At 34.6% G+C, this 15024-nt stretch overlaps 2 protein-coding genes across 5 annotated transcripts in view; one reads left to right on the top strand and one right to left on the bottom strand.

The window, feature by feature from the left end:
* Positions 1–15024, top strand: part of LOC136039222 (period circadian protein-like) — a 569811-nt gene that overhangs the window by 302419 nt on the left and 252368 nt on the right. The gene's annotated exons all lie outside the window — the stretch shown is intronic.
* Positions 1–15024, bottom strand: part of LOC136039219 (uncharacterized) — a 140525-nt gene that overhangs the window by 66808 nt on the left and 58693 nt on the right. Inside the window, exons 2-3 of the mRNA XM_065722751.1 lie at positions 6693–6797; positions 1580–1697 (exon numbers count right to left, since the gene is read on the bottom strand). Coding sequence (XP_065578823.1) covers positions 1580–1697; positions 6693–6788 — 214 coding nt within the window. The 5' untranslated portion in view covers positions 6789–6797. The remainder of the gene's footprint in view (positions 1–1579; positions 1698–6692; positions 6798–15024) is intronic.

Consider the following 15024-nt stretch of genomic DNA (forward strand, 5'->3'; position numbering starts at 1 on the left):
GCTGTAATTTTGCATAGTCATTTGAAACCAGTGAAAACTGGTTTCAACTTGTGAAAACTTGTGAAAACTGGTATTGAACTTGAAACCAAAGCGGAAAGAAGGTTTGCCATGGGAGCTGCAAATTTAGTGACACATAATTTTTTTTTAATTTGCCATCCTCGTCCCGACTTCGACATGGAAAGAGAAATACAGGATACACTTTGATTTTAAAATATCATTTATTGCTGCTACATAAGATGAATTATCGAAAACTATCACAGAGCAAAAATACGTAAGTCTGGAATTAACAATGGTGTGACCTTTAAAGGGTTCTAATAAGGAAAAGAACGTGGTCAAAACAAACTGCCACTCTCACCTAGAGTGGGAATTAACAATGGTGTGACCTTTTAAAGGTTCTGATAAGGAAAAGAACTTGGTCAAAATAAACTGCCACATTTACCTAGAGTGGGAATTAACAATGGTGTAACCTTTTAAGGGTTCTGATAAGGAAAAGAACGTGGTCAAAACAAACTGCCACTCTCACCTAAAGTGGGAATTAACAATGGTGTGACCTTTTAAGGGTTCTGATAAGGAAAAGAATGTGGTCAAAACAAACTACCACTCTCACCTAGAGTGGGGATTAACAATGGTGTGACCTTTAAAGGGTTCTGATAAGGAAAAGAACGTGGTCAAAACAAACTTCCGCTCTCACTTAGGGTGGGAAAATGAACCATAATCTGGGTTATACTGGACAAAATTTAATTATAAGAGGAGCACCGAGAGAGGTAGTCAAACAAAATAAGGGCAGGGGAGATAAGTGAAAACTGGAGACAGTTGGTTTACAAGGGCTACCTACCAGAAAAGGGTGCCTAATGCTAGAGTTTTCGTCTTGATAAGTGGCAGAAATCGCCATTGAGCAATCCATCACATACAGGAATGGAAACCTGCCACAAAACACGGCACTCAAGGATACTTTTCAAAGCAGTGCCGGGCGTAATGAGGGACCATGGCCTTTTGTAATAAAAAACTTAGAAACATCTAGAAAAAAAGATACTTATAGGTGATTCAGGAATAGTAAATATCCCAAAAACTCACCATCTCCATCAAAATTTAGGATATACATTTGACTTAACCCTTCCCACATACTTTCTCTTCTCCCTATGCAGTAAAAAAATTTATCTTGCTGATAAGCGTCCACTTTAGATCTTACATTTTAACCCTTGTATTAAATTAAATTTCATTTCCTTCCCCATAATTCCTTAATCCTAGTATACAGAGAGACGGGGATAATACAGATAGGATTAGTCGCATAGCTTCTGTCATTAAAACAAAATATGCCCTTAATATCCACTCTCAATGGTCAATTATTAAAATTGCGGGATAAAAAGTGAAAATGTTTCAAGTCGCCATATCTAGCACAAGGTACATTAATGGCGCTGCGGTCGTGCGTAATTTCGTCATTATCACCAAAAGTGGCTCGGTGTTAATCAATCCCTTTGTTTTAAAGGAAGCCAAAAAAAGCACTAAAAAACAGATAAAGAAAGAAAGAAAAACAGCAAAATTAAAAAAATAGAAAACAAAACGGAAAAAAAGGTTGTACTCAGAACTGTAGGGTCTTCTGCATATACGTCATCGCCTACTTCTGCCTCCGCCATTATCCTTCTCATTTCAGGTGACGGCTTAGTGATGGTATCACTTCTCATATCCACAACCCGAACCTAAAATTAGGCTAAAATCAAAATTGAAAGATTTATTTTTTCGTCACTATTAGAAACATTTCTAAATCTTAAATGTTACATTACTCAAATAAATACAAAAGAGTAACAACTAAAAACACACTAGCGAATGAAAAAAAAATATGGGGGGGGGGGTAGATTAGGTTAGGAGAGGGAAAGGCAAAGATTAATAGTGGCTAATATCTCTAATAAAATTCAAAATCTCTAGTTTGACTCAACACAAAGATTGGTTAATGAACACGAAGGGACACACGTCCTCCCCATCCCAATGAAAACTTGTGATTTTAGCGTTACCCCTGCATATTTCATTTTCTTTTTATTTAATTCTCTTTTTTAGGATTTTTTTCTCCTGGAAAACAATCATTCCTAGTTACCATAGCGTATGCATGAGTAGGGAGTGCTTGGGGCTCGTCCCCTTCCAAAATCCAAAATTTCCCTAAATTTTTGGGCAATTCTTATTCAATGTATGAGTTTTTGTGTCCGGACCCCTCCCGCACCCGGCACCTATTAATATTATTATTATTTATTTTTCAACCACACTATATAAAAGGTATAAAAGTTGGAGTAACACGAAAAAAACACACAGGAAAATACAACGCAAATCAATATAGAAATCACAAGAAAAGCAGTTAAAGAGTAACACATAAAAAATAAAAGACACTAAAACAAAAGAGAAAAAACATAAAGGGGGGGGGGGTAAGAAGAAGAAAAAAACTCACAACTTACAGAATTTAATAAAGCAGTAACATAGAGAAATACGAACACAAGTTGTCTCTATTGTTATCATTATTTGATTTTTACTAACTCTTTACAGTACTAAAAAATGTGGAGTAACCAAAGAGAGAAAAACAAACAAATAAAGGAAAAATAATTTACGACTGAAAAACCGTGATAAGGCGGTGGTACGGTGAAAAACAGATACAAGCGGTATTTGAAAGCTTTCTGTGTAGTACTTTCAGTTTTACAGTAATATTAGGAACAAGGAATTTGTTAATAAAACCCCATTTTTAGTCCAAGGAGGAAGAAACAACCAAAATTTATAAAATCTGAAATAATTAATCCCGATTCTTTGTCAATGTTTTTTTTTAAGAAGGGGAAAAATTCCAGAGGCAAAAAAATTTGAATCGTAAAGAAATGTTGAGTAGAGGTTAGCCAACGCAAGTTTATTATATTTACCTCTATTGGCAACAATCTTAGCATATCCTAATTGAATTTTCTTATTAATATCGGAGACTGTACGCTGGCGCAAGCTTGGAAGAGTATTAGTAATAGAAATGCCGAGCAATCGAAGAGAATTTACGAGATGGATAGTAAAGCCACTACAACGAAGGGGAGTACTAGAATTTTTGTTAAAAGACTGATTCACATTTATCTATTTAGTAGGGCTTGCATGAAGCAGGTCATCAGCATAGTCAAGATATGAAACATCAAAAACCAGAGAGATAGATAGCCGATATCTTTGTCAAAACTCTTTGAATTAATGAATTAATTAATTTATTAATTAATTAATTTAATGAATTAATTAATTAATTAATTAATTAATTGATTAATTTGAATTTGAATTAATTTGCCGTCCTAGCCGAGTGAATTTTTGCGCTGGATTTAGGATCCTTAGTCCGAGAGGGCGAGGGGTCGAATCGTAGTTGCCAATTAATTAGTTTGGGACGAGGGTCAGTGGCGTGACTCTGTAAGCTCAGACAGAGTTGACCCAGCTCTAAATGGGTATCTGGAGAAATCTGGGGAAGGTAAACAGATGGGATGTGCAAAAGCACAGTGTGGCTGGTCCTCATCTCCCCATTGCACTTCCTGACTGAAGGGCCTTGATACGGAGATTAGCACCACCGGTTCGGACCTTAAGGATCTAGTGCCGCATCCATTACCTCTCTTTTTACCTTTAAATACACAATTTAAATAGGGTTGGAGATTGATCTACCTTGCCTTAAACGTCTTTTCACTTTAACAATATTGGTGCTCACTTCAGCCGAAGAAAAGAATTAGAGTACCAGTAACGAAGAAGCATTTTAACCGTTAGATTGACACTGCAACCATGAAGAGCAGAAAAAACTGACTATGACATTCACTATCGATAGCTTTTGATAGATGTAAAGCACAAAGATAGATACTCTTTCCCTTAGACGAGTTCTCAAGGAAAAAAGAAGATAACACACGATGTGCGTACTAACAACCTACTCTGGGCTTCAATCCAAACTGGTTATCTCCCTCAAGCATATTTTAAGTGACAAAAGGTAATACATGCTCAAGAACTTTACTAAAATTGCAAGAGACAGTAGGCTAATAGGTCATTAAGAAGAGCAAATTAAAGGAGATTTCCCCCTCTTTAGAATTGAAGAAACAGTACCATACAAAAAATTCTACGGTGCACTAGAAGTACAATGACACATCTGGAAAAGTAGGTGTATATGGTCAATATGGGGGGGGGGGTGCAATCTAATAAGAGGTAAAGTCGAGATATACCATCATTATCAACATTATCTGAGTTAAGTTTTTTAATTGCTTCAACTGCTGATGAAAAAGAAATGGGAATACAAAGACGTTGAGATAGGGGGTACTAAAAATAGCAGAAAGGGAATGAGTATACAAAGAATGCACATGGTAACTAACATGAGAAAAAATAGACAAGTAATGGTCATGCCAAGCAGATGGTGGAAGACGATAACTACTTGGTGTATCACTAATTGACTCAGAATTAATAATTTTTCTCTATTCTCACACAGGAAAATCCGTACCACGGTAACGCATTGACTTAAGGTATTTCCTATATTCACTACACGTCTTACAATTACGGTCAGATATAATTCCACGATGCGATCTACCACATTCGTTCTATGTTTTTAACCACAGCTTTGCTTTATTTTTCAAAGTTTTTAAATTAGAATCTAAAGACCAAATAGGTTTTTGCGTACGTTGCAACGACACAGCAACTAAAACGTTGCAACGGCACAGCAACTGCCTCAGCATCTTTTAGACATTTAGTTATTATACTAGCAATCCAGGTCCTTTTTGCAATTCACTGGTACAGAGCACTTGAGCAGATGATAAGGAACCCGTATGGCAGATAGAAGGTTTGTTAGTGCAAAAATACAGAGAGGGACATCAGCATTCTTTCGATTAATTTTTTCAAAGAGCACTTGAGCAGATGATAAGGAACTCGTATGGCAGACAGAAGGTTTGTTAGTGCAAAAATACAGAGAGGAACATCAGCATTCTTTCAATTAATTTTTTCAAAGAGCACTTGAGCAGATGATAAGGAACTCGTATGGCAGACAGAAGGTTTGTTAGTGCAAAAATACAGAGAGGGACATCAGCATTCTTTCGATTAATTTTTTCAAAGAGCACTTGAGCAGATGATAAGGAACTCGTATGGCAGACAGAAGGTTTGTTAGTGCAAAAATACAGAGAGGAACATCAGTATTCTTTCAATTAATTTTTTCAAAGAGCACTTGAGCAGATAATAAGCAACTCGTATGGCAGACAGAAGGTTTGTTAGTGCAAAAATACAGAGAGGGACATCAGCATTCTTTCAATTAATTTTTTCAAAGAGCACTTGAGCAGATGATAAGGAACTCGTATGGCAGACAGAAGGTTTGCTAGTGCAAAAATACAGAGAGGGACATCCGCATTCTTTCAATTAATTTTTTCAAAGCATTTTGAAGACCGGGGTACTTTACAAATAGTTGTAAGGTTTATATTAAGCGTAAGAGTCAATGAAATAGGGAGATTGTCTGAATCTTATTCTTCAGTATGTACAGACACTAATGATATTGTAATACTAGGTGAAAAAATAACGTGATTAATATTGCTCTTACGGCCTGAATGGTGAATGTAAGACAACGGATGACTTTTGGGTATAGTAGGATAAGATGGAAGCCAATCTAACAATGAATAATTCCTCACTGATGAATGATTTATATCTGTATCGAGGTCACCAATGATAGTATGATCCAGAGAAATAAAAAGATTGTTTTCCACTAGTAGTCGTTGATCTGCTAGAACGATCATCATAAGGCAGATTTACGAAATTACGAAAATTGTAGTGCCCATACGAACAACCAAAACAAAACTCATTCAAGTAGAAAATCACAGGAGAAGCCAGATTTGGATTACGCTTATAAACACCAGCTAGCCCACCGGATGGGCGACCTCAAGTGGCTTTGGCATTAGCAAAAACACATCATGATTAGCACTCCAAAGCAAAAGTTCAATGCTGATAATTTTTTTTTAAAACTATCCATTTTCCTTTTAAATTAAAGTGGGCTTAAACTGAAACTGAATATCTTTGGGCTTAATGTCCACTCATTGATCGATATTGACATTAGAGGTTAATTGGGAAATATTTAGGGAAGGGGCAGGGATTTGTTTTTATTTTCACTAATGAAGACACAATAAAAGCAATTTGCAAAATCTAGGGAGGCGTGATATTTTTTGCCATGAAAGTATGAAAAAGCTATTTTTTAGATTTATGGACGACCCCAACCCCTCCACCCTGTGTTACCATAAGATTAAATGAAAATTAGAGACAACCTTGTAAAGTTAATTTTTAGATATGGAAATTTTTGTCTGATAACGGTCTCCGAATACATGGCAAAGTCTTCCAGTATTTTATCTGTTTTAGTGACTCTCCCTTTCAGATGTCATCCAGTTGTTCAGTTGTGTTCCGTTTTCATTGTTTCATTTTTCAGTGTTCACTGTTTTCAGTTTTCAGTGGTCATCCAGTTTAATTTGATGTTCCTTTCCATAAATTTATACTCTGTATTGTACATCTATGAGTAAAGAAAAAATATGCTAATGACACAAAAAACAAAAAGAAATTATTATTTTAGTATTACCTCAACAATTTGCTATATACTTCGTTTAATTCTTAATCAGTGAGAATTAAATCTTCGTTTTAATTCTCATACCCTTTGGAAAAGACTTGTACCCCTATTAGCAGAAAAACAATGTATCAATAATATTTACATCTTTTCCAAAATTATTTTCCTGTCGTAGAACTGCTTTGTGTGAAGTTCCACTTTTCTTTTTGTCTTGCGTTAGTTCCTTCAACTCACCAGTCATTTTTGAATACTGGAAGAAAAAAAATAAACTCTTTAAGCTTATTTCGTAGACATTGACCCGTCTAAGATAAAGTGGAAACTCAAGGAGGTACTTCGTTACTTATGTAAATTACTACCCTCCTCTTAATTCGAATTCTTTAATCATTCATATAGGCCTAAGTAAAATACCCTAATATTTATTTTTCATTCCAAAAATACAGCTTTTATTGAAAAAAAATAATAATTGTACTCTCAATATTTTGCTTTTTATAAACACAAGAAAAGACGACTCCAAGCTCGAAGCTGCGATTCTAATTTGGGGAGGTGGATGCACAAGGAAGGTTTATTTTTATGTTTCAAACAGTTCGTGGTAACGAACTGTAGTAAGGAGCGATCCGGCTCAATAGTAACCAAAACTCTAAAAAATTGAATTTTGATATCAATAGCTACATAAAAAGAATCGCATTTTAATGCTGATTTTAAATATATAAGTTTCATCAAGTTTAGTTATACCCATCAAAAGTTACGAGCCTGAGAAAATTTGCCTTATTTAGGAAAATAGGGGTAAACACCCCCTAAAAGTCATAGGATCTTAACGAAAATGACACCATCAGATTCAGCGTTTCAGAGAACCCTACTGTAGAAGTTTCAAGCTCCTATCTAAAAAAATGTGGAATTTTGGATTTTTTGCCAGAAGACAAATCACGGGTGCGTGTTTATTTGTTTTTTTGTTTGTTTTTTTTCCCCAGGGGTCATCTTATCGAACAAGTGGTCCTAGAATGTCGCAAGAAGGCTCATTCTAACGGAAATGAAAAGTTCTAGTGCCCTTTTTAAGTGACCAAAAAAACTGGAGGGCATCTAGGCCCCCTCCCACGCTCATTTTTTTCCTAAAGTCAACGGATCAAAATTTTGAGATAGCCATTTTGTTCAGCATAGTCAAAAACCATAAAGACTATGTCTTTGGGATGACTTACTCCCCCACAGTCCCTGGGGGAGGGGCTACAAGTTACAAAATTTGACCAGTGCTCACATATAGTAATGGTTATTGGGAAGTGTGTAGGCGTTTTCAGTAGGATTTTTTGGTTGGGAGAGGGGTTGAAAATAGGGGGATAGGCAGGGGGAGCTTTCCATTGAGGAATTTGTCATGGTAGAAGAAAATTTCCATGAAGGGAGCGCAGGATTTACTAGCATTATTAAAAAAAGAACAATGAAAAAAGAAATATGAAAAAGTTTTTTTCAGCTGCAAGTAAAGAGCAGCATTAAAACTTAAAACGAACAGAAATTATTACCCATATGAGGGGCTCGCCTCCTCCTAATACCCCGCTCTTTACTCTAAAGTATTTTTAGTAATTTCAACTATTTATTTTACGGCTTTTGTGATTCAGGGGTCATTCTTAATGAATTGTGACAAAATCTAAGCTTTAGTGTAAAGAGCGAGGTACTGACCAGGGGGCGAACCCCCTCATATATGTAATAAAAACATGAGAATACAAAACTTCTTTACGTAAGCTAATTTATAATTTACGTATATCTTTTACTAAAAAAAAGATTCGTAAAAAATTAAAAGTTCTAGTTGCCTTTATCTTAATTAACCAAAAAATCGGAGGGCAACTAGGCTTCCTCCCCCGCTCTTTTTTCTCAAAATCATTCAATCAAAATTATGAGAAAGTCATTTAGCAAAAAAAAAATAATAAATATGCAAATTTCGTTTTAATTATTCCTCTGCGGAGAGCCAAAATCAAAACATGCATTGATTGAAAAACGTTCAGAAATTAAATAAAAAAACAAGTTTTTTTAACTGAAAGTAAGGAGCAAAATTAAAACTTAAAACGAACAGAAATGACTTCGTATATGAAAGGGGCTGCTTCCTCACCAACATCCCGCTCTTTACGCTAAAGTTTTTTACTGTTTTAAAAAGAAGAGTTGAGAGAAAGAGTCAAACTTTAGCGTCAAGAGCGGGATGTTGGTGAGGAAGCAGCCCCTTTCATATACGAAGTAATTTCTGTTCGTTTTAAGTTTTAATTTTGCTCCTTACTTTCAGTTAAAAAAACTTGTTTTTTTTATTTAATACAGACATAAAAATAAACACACTTTTTCTAGAGTGACAGACCTAGCGATTTCAGATTCGAACTTCAGGGGTGACTCTGTTTAAAATGATGAGCTAGGCGATTTTTGGGAATTTTTGAGTTGAATGTTTGAGTTGATTGTTGAACGCTTGGAGATTAATAAACATAAAATAAAAATAGAAAATATAGTTCAATCCAAATAGAAAATAAAGACTTTAATAAGCATTCTTTAAATTATTAAATGATAACAGAGCTTATTTCTTTGAACTGGTTAAGTAGACACTTACGTAGCCATACATGTTTTAAAAAGTAGACACTTCAAGTAGTTAAGTAGACACTTACGCAGCCATACATGTTTTAAAAAGTAGACACTTTAAGTAGTTAATAAACAATCAAGAGAGATAAAACCCTAAAAAAGAAAACTTCAAACGAGACGACGGCCAGTAGAATTAAAAGACTAAAACAACGCGAATATTTCGCCTGTATAAAACAAGGCGTCTTCAGCACAAGATAGAAAATTAAAAGAAAACTAATCTAAAAACAAATAAAAACCACCACCAAATATAATAAATACAATTGTCGCTACTTATCCACGTAGGGAAAAGCAGCTATGCGAGTTACTTCAATGAGAATCAAAGAGCAACTGAGGAAAATTTATGAAAATTGAAACTTAGTTAATTATTCTGTTGCGAAATAATCCTTTTGTAAGCTAACATTGAAGCAACTCTTTTTGGTCTAGTGGGTAATCTTGTCCCCTGGTGATTGTGTAAAATTTTAATTCCCCCATCGACTATTGGTTCATTTTTTAAAAGAATATCATAAATTGGGTCAATATTTAAATTCCCTGTGTCTCTATTTATTGAAATATTAGCAAATATATGTTTTTTAATTTCTATAGCCTCCCTCGCCCACTGAGAAAAACCTCTATCATTAGAAATAGCTGTAGCCTCATCAAATTGTATAAAATGTTCAGGATAAAAGAATATGTGTTCAGCTAGAGCCGAAACAAAAGTTTCGGGAGGCTTTCTTAGTTGTAGGGTTTTTTCTATTGAGTAGCGACGCTCAATAAATCTTTCAGTAAATTGTTGGTGAGTTCTACCAATATAAAACTTTCCACAGGAACAAGGAATTTTATATACCCCACTAACTAAATCCCCCCGGGTTAAATCCTTTCCCAGAATTAAGAAAACTACCTAATGGTCTCACTGATTGGAAACAAGTATCAATGTTATGTTTACCCAAAATTCTTTTAAGCATCTCCCCCAAAGTAGGTACATAAGGTAAAGAAATGAAACGTTTCGGTAAGTCCAATTCTGTGCACTGTGAAACCCCAATAACCCTATTGTTGTGTTAATGCGTCTATTTTTTATTATTTTATCAATGAATTTAATCGGGTAACTATTACAAAACAAAATATTCCTCAAATACGACAATTCAGAATCCAGAAATTCCAGGGAACAAATTGTGAAAGCTCTATCCACTAGTGCAATCACAACCCCTCGTTTCACTGAGATAGGGTGGCAAGAGTGAAAGTTCAAATACCTATCATTGTGGGTAGGATTTCTATAAACTGAAAAAAGTAAATGGAACTCACTTTTGATCAATAAGATATTGATCAAATATTTAAAATTTAAAGCAGTCATACATGCTTTAAAAAGTAGACACTTCAAGTAGTTAAGTAGACACTTACGCAGCCATACATGTCTTAAAAACCTAGGAAAGATCATAAATTCAGTTTTAAAGAAAAAAGACCTGCAAATACAGTTACGTAGTTTTTGGTAGTAACGAGCACCAAATTTGAAACAAAAGAAACGTGGGACAAAAATCAAGAAAAAATACGGCAAAGACATGTAATACTAAACGGCTTAAGATGCTGCAGCAGTGCTTTGAAGTGGTAGTTGTCTTTGGGAGTCAAAATATTGCTAACGATCGAATTTTTACGGAAAAAAGTGTTGCCAAATTTAATTGATTCGTTTACCTATTTATTTTAATGGCTCAACGTGGTAACGCTGCCGGAAATGCTTTTAGTACACTAACCAAAAAACTGTCTGCCGGAAATTCTAGTGCACAGACTAAAATCTCATACTGCTCTAAACATTTCATAATTTTGGTACAACAAAGAGGAAAGTGTCAGAATATTATGATTTTCAGGCATGAATAGTCCTAAGACGAGTCGGGGAGGCGAAAAAGATGACCTTGGTGCTTTGAGGAACAATTACATATGGTTGTGGTTTTCCACGAGCGGTCCCAAAAGAGCATATGCAGTCATAAAAAAAATTAACGTAAAAATAGGGGTCCATAAAAAGCATATTAGCTTAAATACTGGAATTTCTGTTAAAAAGACATAAGCAGAAAACTGTTAGAATAATAATAATAATAGAAATAATAATAATAATAATAATAATAATAATAATAATAATAATAATAATAATAATAATAATAATTTATTTGTAACCCACTGTACAACTTCAAGATAGTGGAGTATGAAAGAGAAAGAAATAAAGAAAATACGACAAACGACAACTGGAAATCACTCAATTAAAAAACCGGATGAGACCATGATGCACACCGAAACGGAAACACGCATCAGTGCCGATACCGGTCTGCACATTCTCTAGCGAACACAAAATTTCGGTAGCTTCGTAACGATCTACAAAACGTCTGTTTCGAACCAATCTGGGTAGGTACAAAACGAATTTACAATAAAGAAAATAATTAATCCTCATTTGCTCAAGATCAATCTTTGTAAAAATTGGATACAGTCCGAACGCAGAAAAAAACGGCATTGTCGCAAAAACTAGAATACAGCTTAGCCAATCCACGTCTGCTAAAACGACCATGATTTGCAACAGTTTTACTTGTATGATATACCCCTGACCTAATATTCTCCTAATGTGTTTCTCTGACACTCAATCCTAATGGAATATACCTAAGTATGATAAAATATAATATTTTAGAAACATATTTGGGCTATAAATTTGCACATTAGGAGGGGAAGGTAAAGTATAGCGGGTGTGCATGCCTAATGTGTTAGGTACAATTTTCCTGCATATTGTGTAGTAAGAATTGTTCTCTAACTTCACACTGTCCAAATACTTTACCCCCCACCCCCCTAATGTGCAAATATGTAGCCTAAATTATTTATTTTCCATCTATTGTCTTAACTTCCGCTAAGCTGAAAGAAACTAACGAAAAAAAACGGTTCTACAACGCGTCAATGAAGGAGCAACTGGAGTGGTCGGGAGTATATCATACAAGTACCGGGCTATATTTTATAATCTACAGCAAAACTTTTTCCACAATGTAAGATATCATCACTAAGAAGAACTGTAAGATAACTCTTTACTTTTAGTCACGTAAAGAGGAGGAGAAAGGTAGAAAGATAAAGCAAAAATAGTTATCAAGTTTGTATAAGCACAAATTTAACAATAATTTGTTGTGACTATAAACTATCTTAGAGCATCCGTTTTCTACACGAATGTCAACGTAGCCTTTTTAGTCAAGGACTCACGATAAATAAAAATCGCCAGAAAATAGTCATCATGCTTCAATAAGTTGAGAATGTTGGAATATGGGGTCTATGACAGAAATTGCGCTGAAAACGCATACGTGGTGGTACATCCAAAATTTCTTGTGCCAAAGCCAAAAGGGCTTACCTGCAGAAAAAAAAGTAAATTGGAAATATTTGTATTCAGTGAAGCTTTTTTGGGTATATTGTGTAAATTGAGCATTTCGTTGTAGATTAAGCATTGGTCTGATAATGAGGGGCAGCAGATTTGAAGAAATTGCATTCAATTTTGGAAACCGTTTAGAAGGAAAAAATAGAAAGGTTATGATTAGAAAGCCGTATTATGCCTTTTTTGGACATGTCATCATGCTTCAAGCTGCCACCCAACTACACTAGTAAGCATTATAAACAAGAGCTTATTAATGTTCTTTAAAGAAAGCAGTATCATGCTTTTTCTGGACATATCGTCATGCTTGAAGCTGTCACCCAGCTATATTAGAAAGCATTTGAGATTGTTTGTGAAGACCAGGAAGATGATTATTTAAGAATTCTTTACGAGCTTATTAATATTATTTAAAGAAAGCCGTTTTATGCCTTTTCTGGACATATCAGCATGCTTGAACCTGTCACCCAGCTATATTAGAAAGCATTTGAGATTGTTTGTGAAGACCAGGAAGATGATTATTTAAGAATTCTTTACGAGCTTATTAATGTTCTTTAAAGAAAGCCGTATCCTGCTTTTTCTAGACATATCGTCATGCTTGAAGCTGTCACCCAGCTATATTAGAAAGCATTTGAGAATGTTTGTGAAGACCAGGGAGATGATTATTTAAGAATTATTTACGCGCTTATTAATATTATTTAAAGAAAGCCGTTTTATGCCTTTTCTGGACATATCAGCATGCTTGAAGCTGTCACCCAGCTATATTAGAAAGCATTTGAGATTGTTTGTGAAGACCAGGAAGATGATTATTTAAGAATTCTTTACGCGCTTACTAATGTTATTTAAAGAAAGCCGTATTATGCCTTTTCTGGACATATCAGCATGCTTGAAGCTGTCAACCAGCTATATTAGAAAGCATTTGAGACTTTTTGTGAATACCAGGAAGATGATTATTTAAGAATTCTTTACGAGTTTATTAATTTTCTTTAAAGAAAGCCGTTTTATGCCTTTTCTGGACGTATCAGCATGCTTGAAGCTGTCACCCAGCTATATTAGGAAACATTTGAGAATGTTTGTGAAGACCAGGAAGATGATTATTTAAGAATTCTTTACGAGTTTATTAATTTTCTTTAAAGAAAGCCGTTTTATGCCTTTTCTGGACATATCAGCATGCTTGAAGCTGTCACCCAGCTATATTAGAAAGCATTTGAGATTGTTTGTGAATACCAGGAAGATGATTATTTAAGAATTCTTTACGAGTTTATTAATTTTCTTTAAAGAAAGCCGTTTTATGCCTTTTCTGGACATATCAGAATGCTTAAACCTGTCACCCAGCTATATTAGAAAGCATTTGAGATTGTTTGTGAAGACCAGGAAGATGATTATTTAAGAATTCTTTAAGAGTTTATTAATTTTCTTTAAAGAAAGCCGTTTTATGCCTTTTCTGGACATATCAGCATGCTTGAAGCTGTCACCCAGCTATATTAGAAAGCATTTGAGATTGTTTGTGAATACCAGGAAGATGATTATTTAAGAATTATTTACGTGCTTATTAATATTATTTAAAGAAAGCCGTTTTTTGCCTTTTCTGGACATATCAGCATGCTTGAATCTGTCACCCAGCTATATTAGAAAGCATTTGAGATTGTTTGTGAATACCAGGAAGATGATTATTTAAGAATTATTTACGCGCTTATTAATATTATTTAAAGAAAGCCGTTTTATGCCTTTTCTGGACATATCAGCATGCTTGAACCTGTCACCCAGCTATATTAGAAAGCATTTGAGATTGTTTGTGAAGACCAGGAAGATGATTATTTAAGAATTCTTTACGAGTTTATTAAGTTTTCTTTAAAGAAAGCCGTTTTATGCCTTTTCTGGACATATCAGCATGCTTGAAGCTGTCACCCAGCTATATTAGAAAGCATTTGAGATTGTTTGTGAATACCAGGAAGATGATTATTTAAGAATTCTTTACGAGTTTATTAATTTTCTTTAAAGAAAGCCGTTTTATGCCTTTTCTGGACATATCAGCATGCTTGAAGCTGTCACCCAGCTATATTAGAAAGCATTTGAGATTGTTTGTGAATACCAGGAAGATGATTATTTAAGAATTCTTTACGAGCTTATTAATTTATTTAAAGAAAGCCGTTTATGCCTTTTCTGGACATATCAGCATGCTTGAAGCTGTCACCCAGCTATATTAGAAAGCATTTGAGATTGTTTGTGAATACCAGGAAGATGATTATTTAAGAATTCTTTACGAGTTTATTAATTTTCTTTAAAGAAAGCCGTTTTATGCCTTTTCTGGACATATCAGCATGCTTGAAGCTGTCACCCAGCTATATTAGGAAACATTTGAGAATGTTTGTGAAGACCAGGAAGATGATTATTTAAGAATTCTTTACGAGTTTATTAATTTTCTTTAAAGAAAGCCGTTTTATGCCTTTTCTGGACATATCAGCATGCTTGAAGCTGTCACCCAGCTATATTAGAAAGCATTTGAGATTGTTTGTGAATA

Source organism: Artemia franciscana, chromosome 19 (genome assembly GCF_032884065.1).
Source record: "Artemia franciscana chromosome 19, ASM3288406v1, whole genome shotgun sequence".
Classification (NCBI taxonomy): domain Eukaryota; kingdom Metazoa; phylum Arthropoda; class Branchiopoda; order Anostraca; family Artemiidae; genus Artemia; species Artemia franciscana.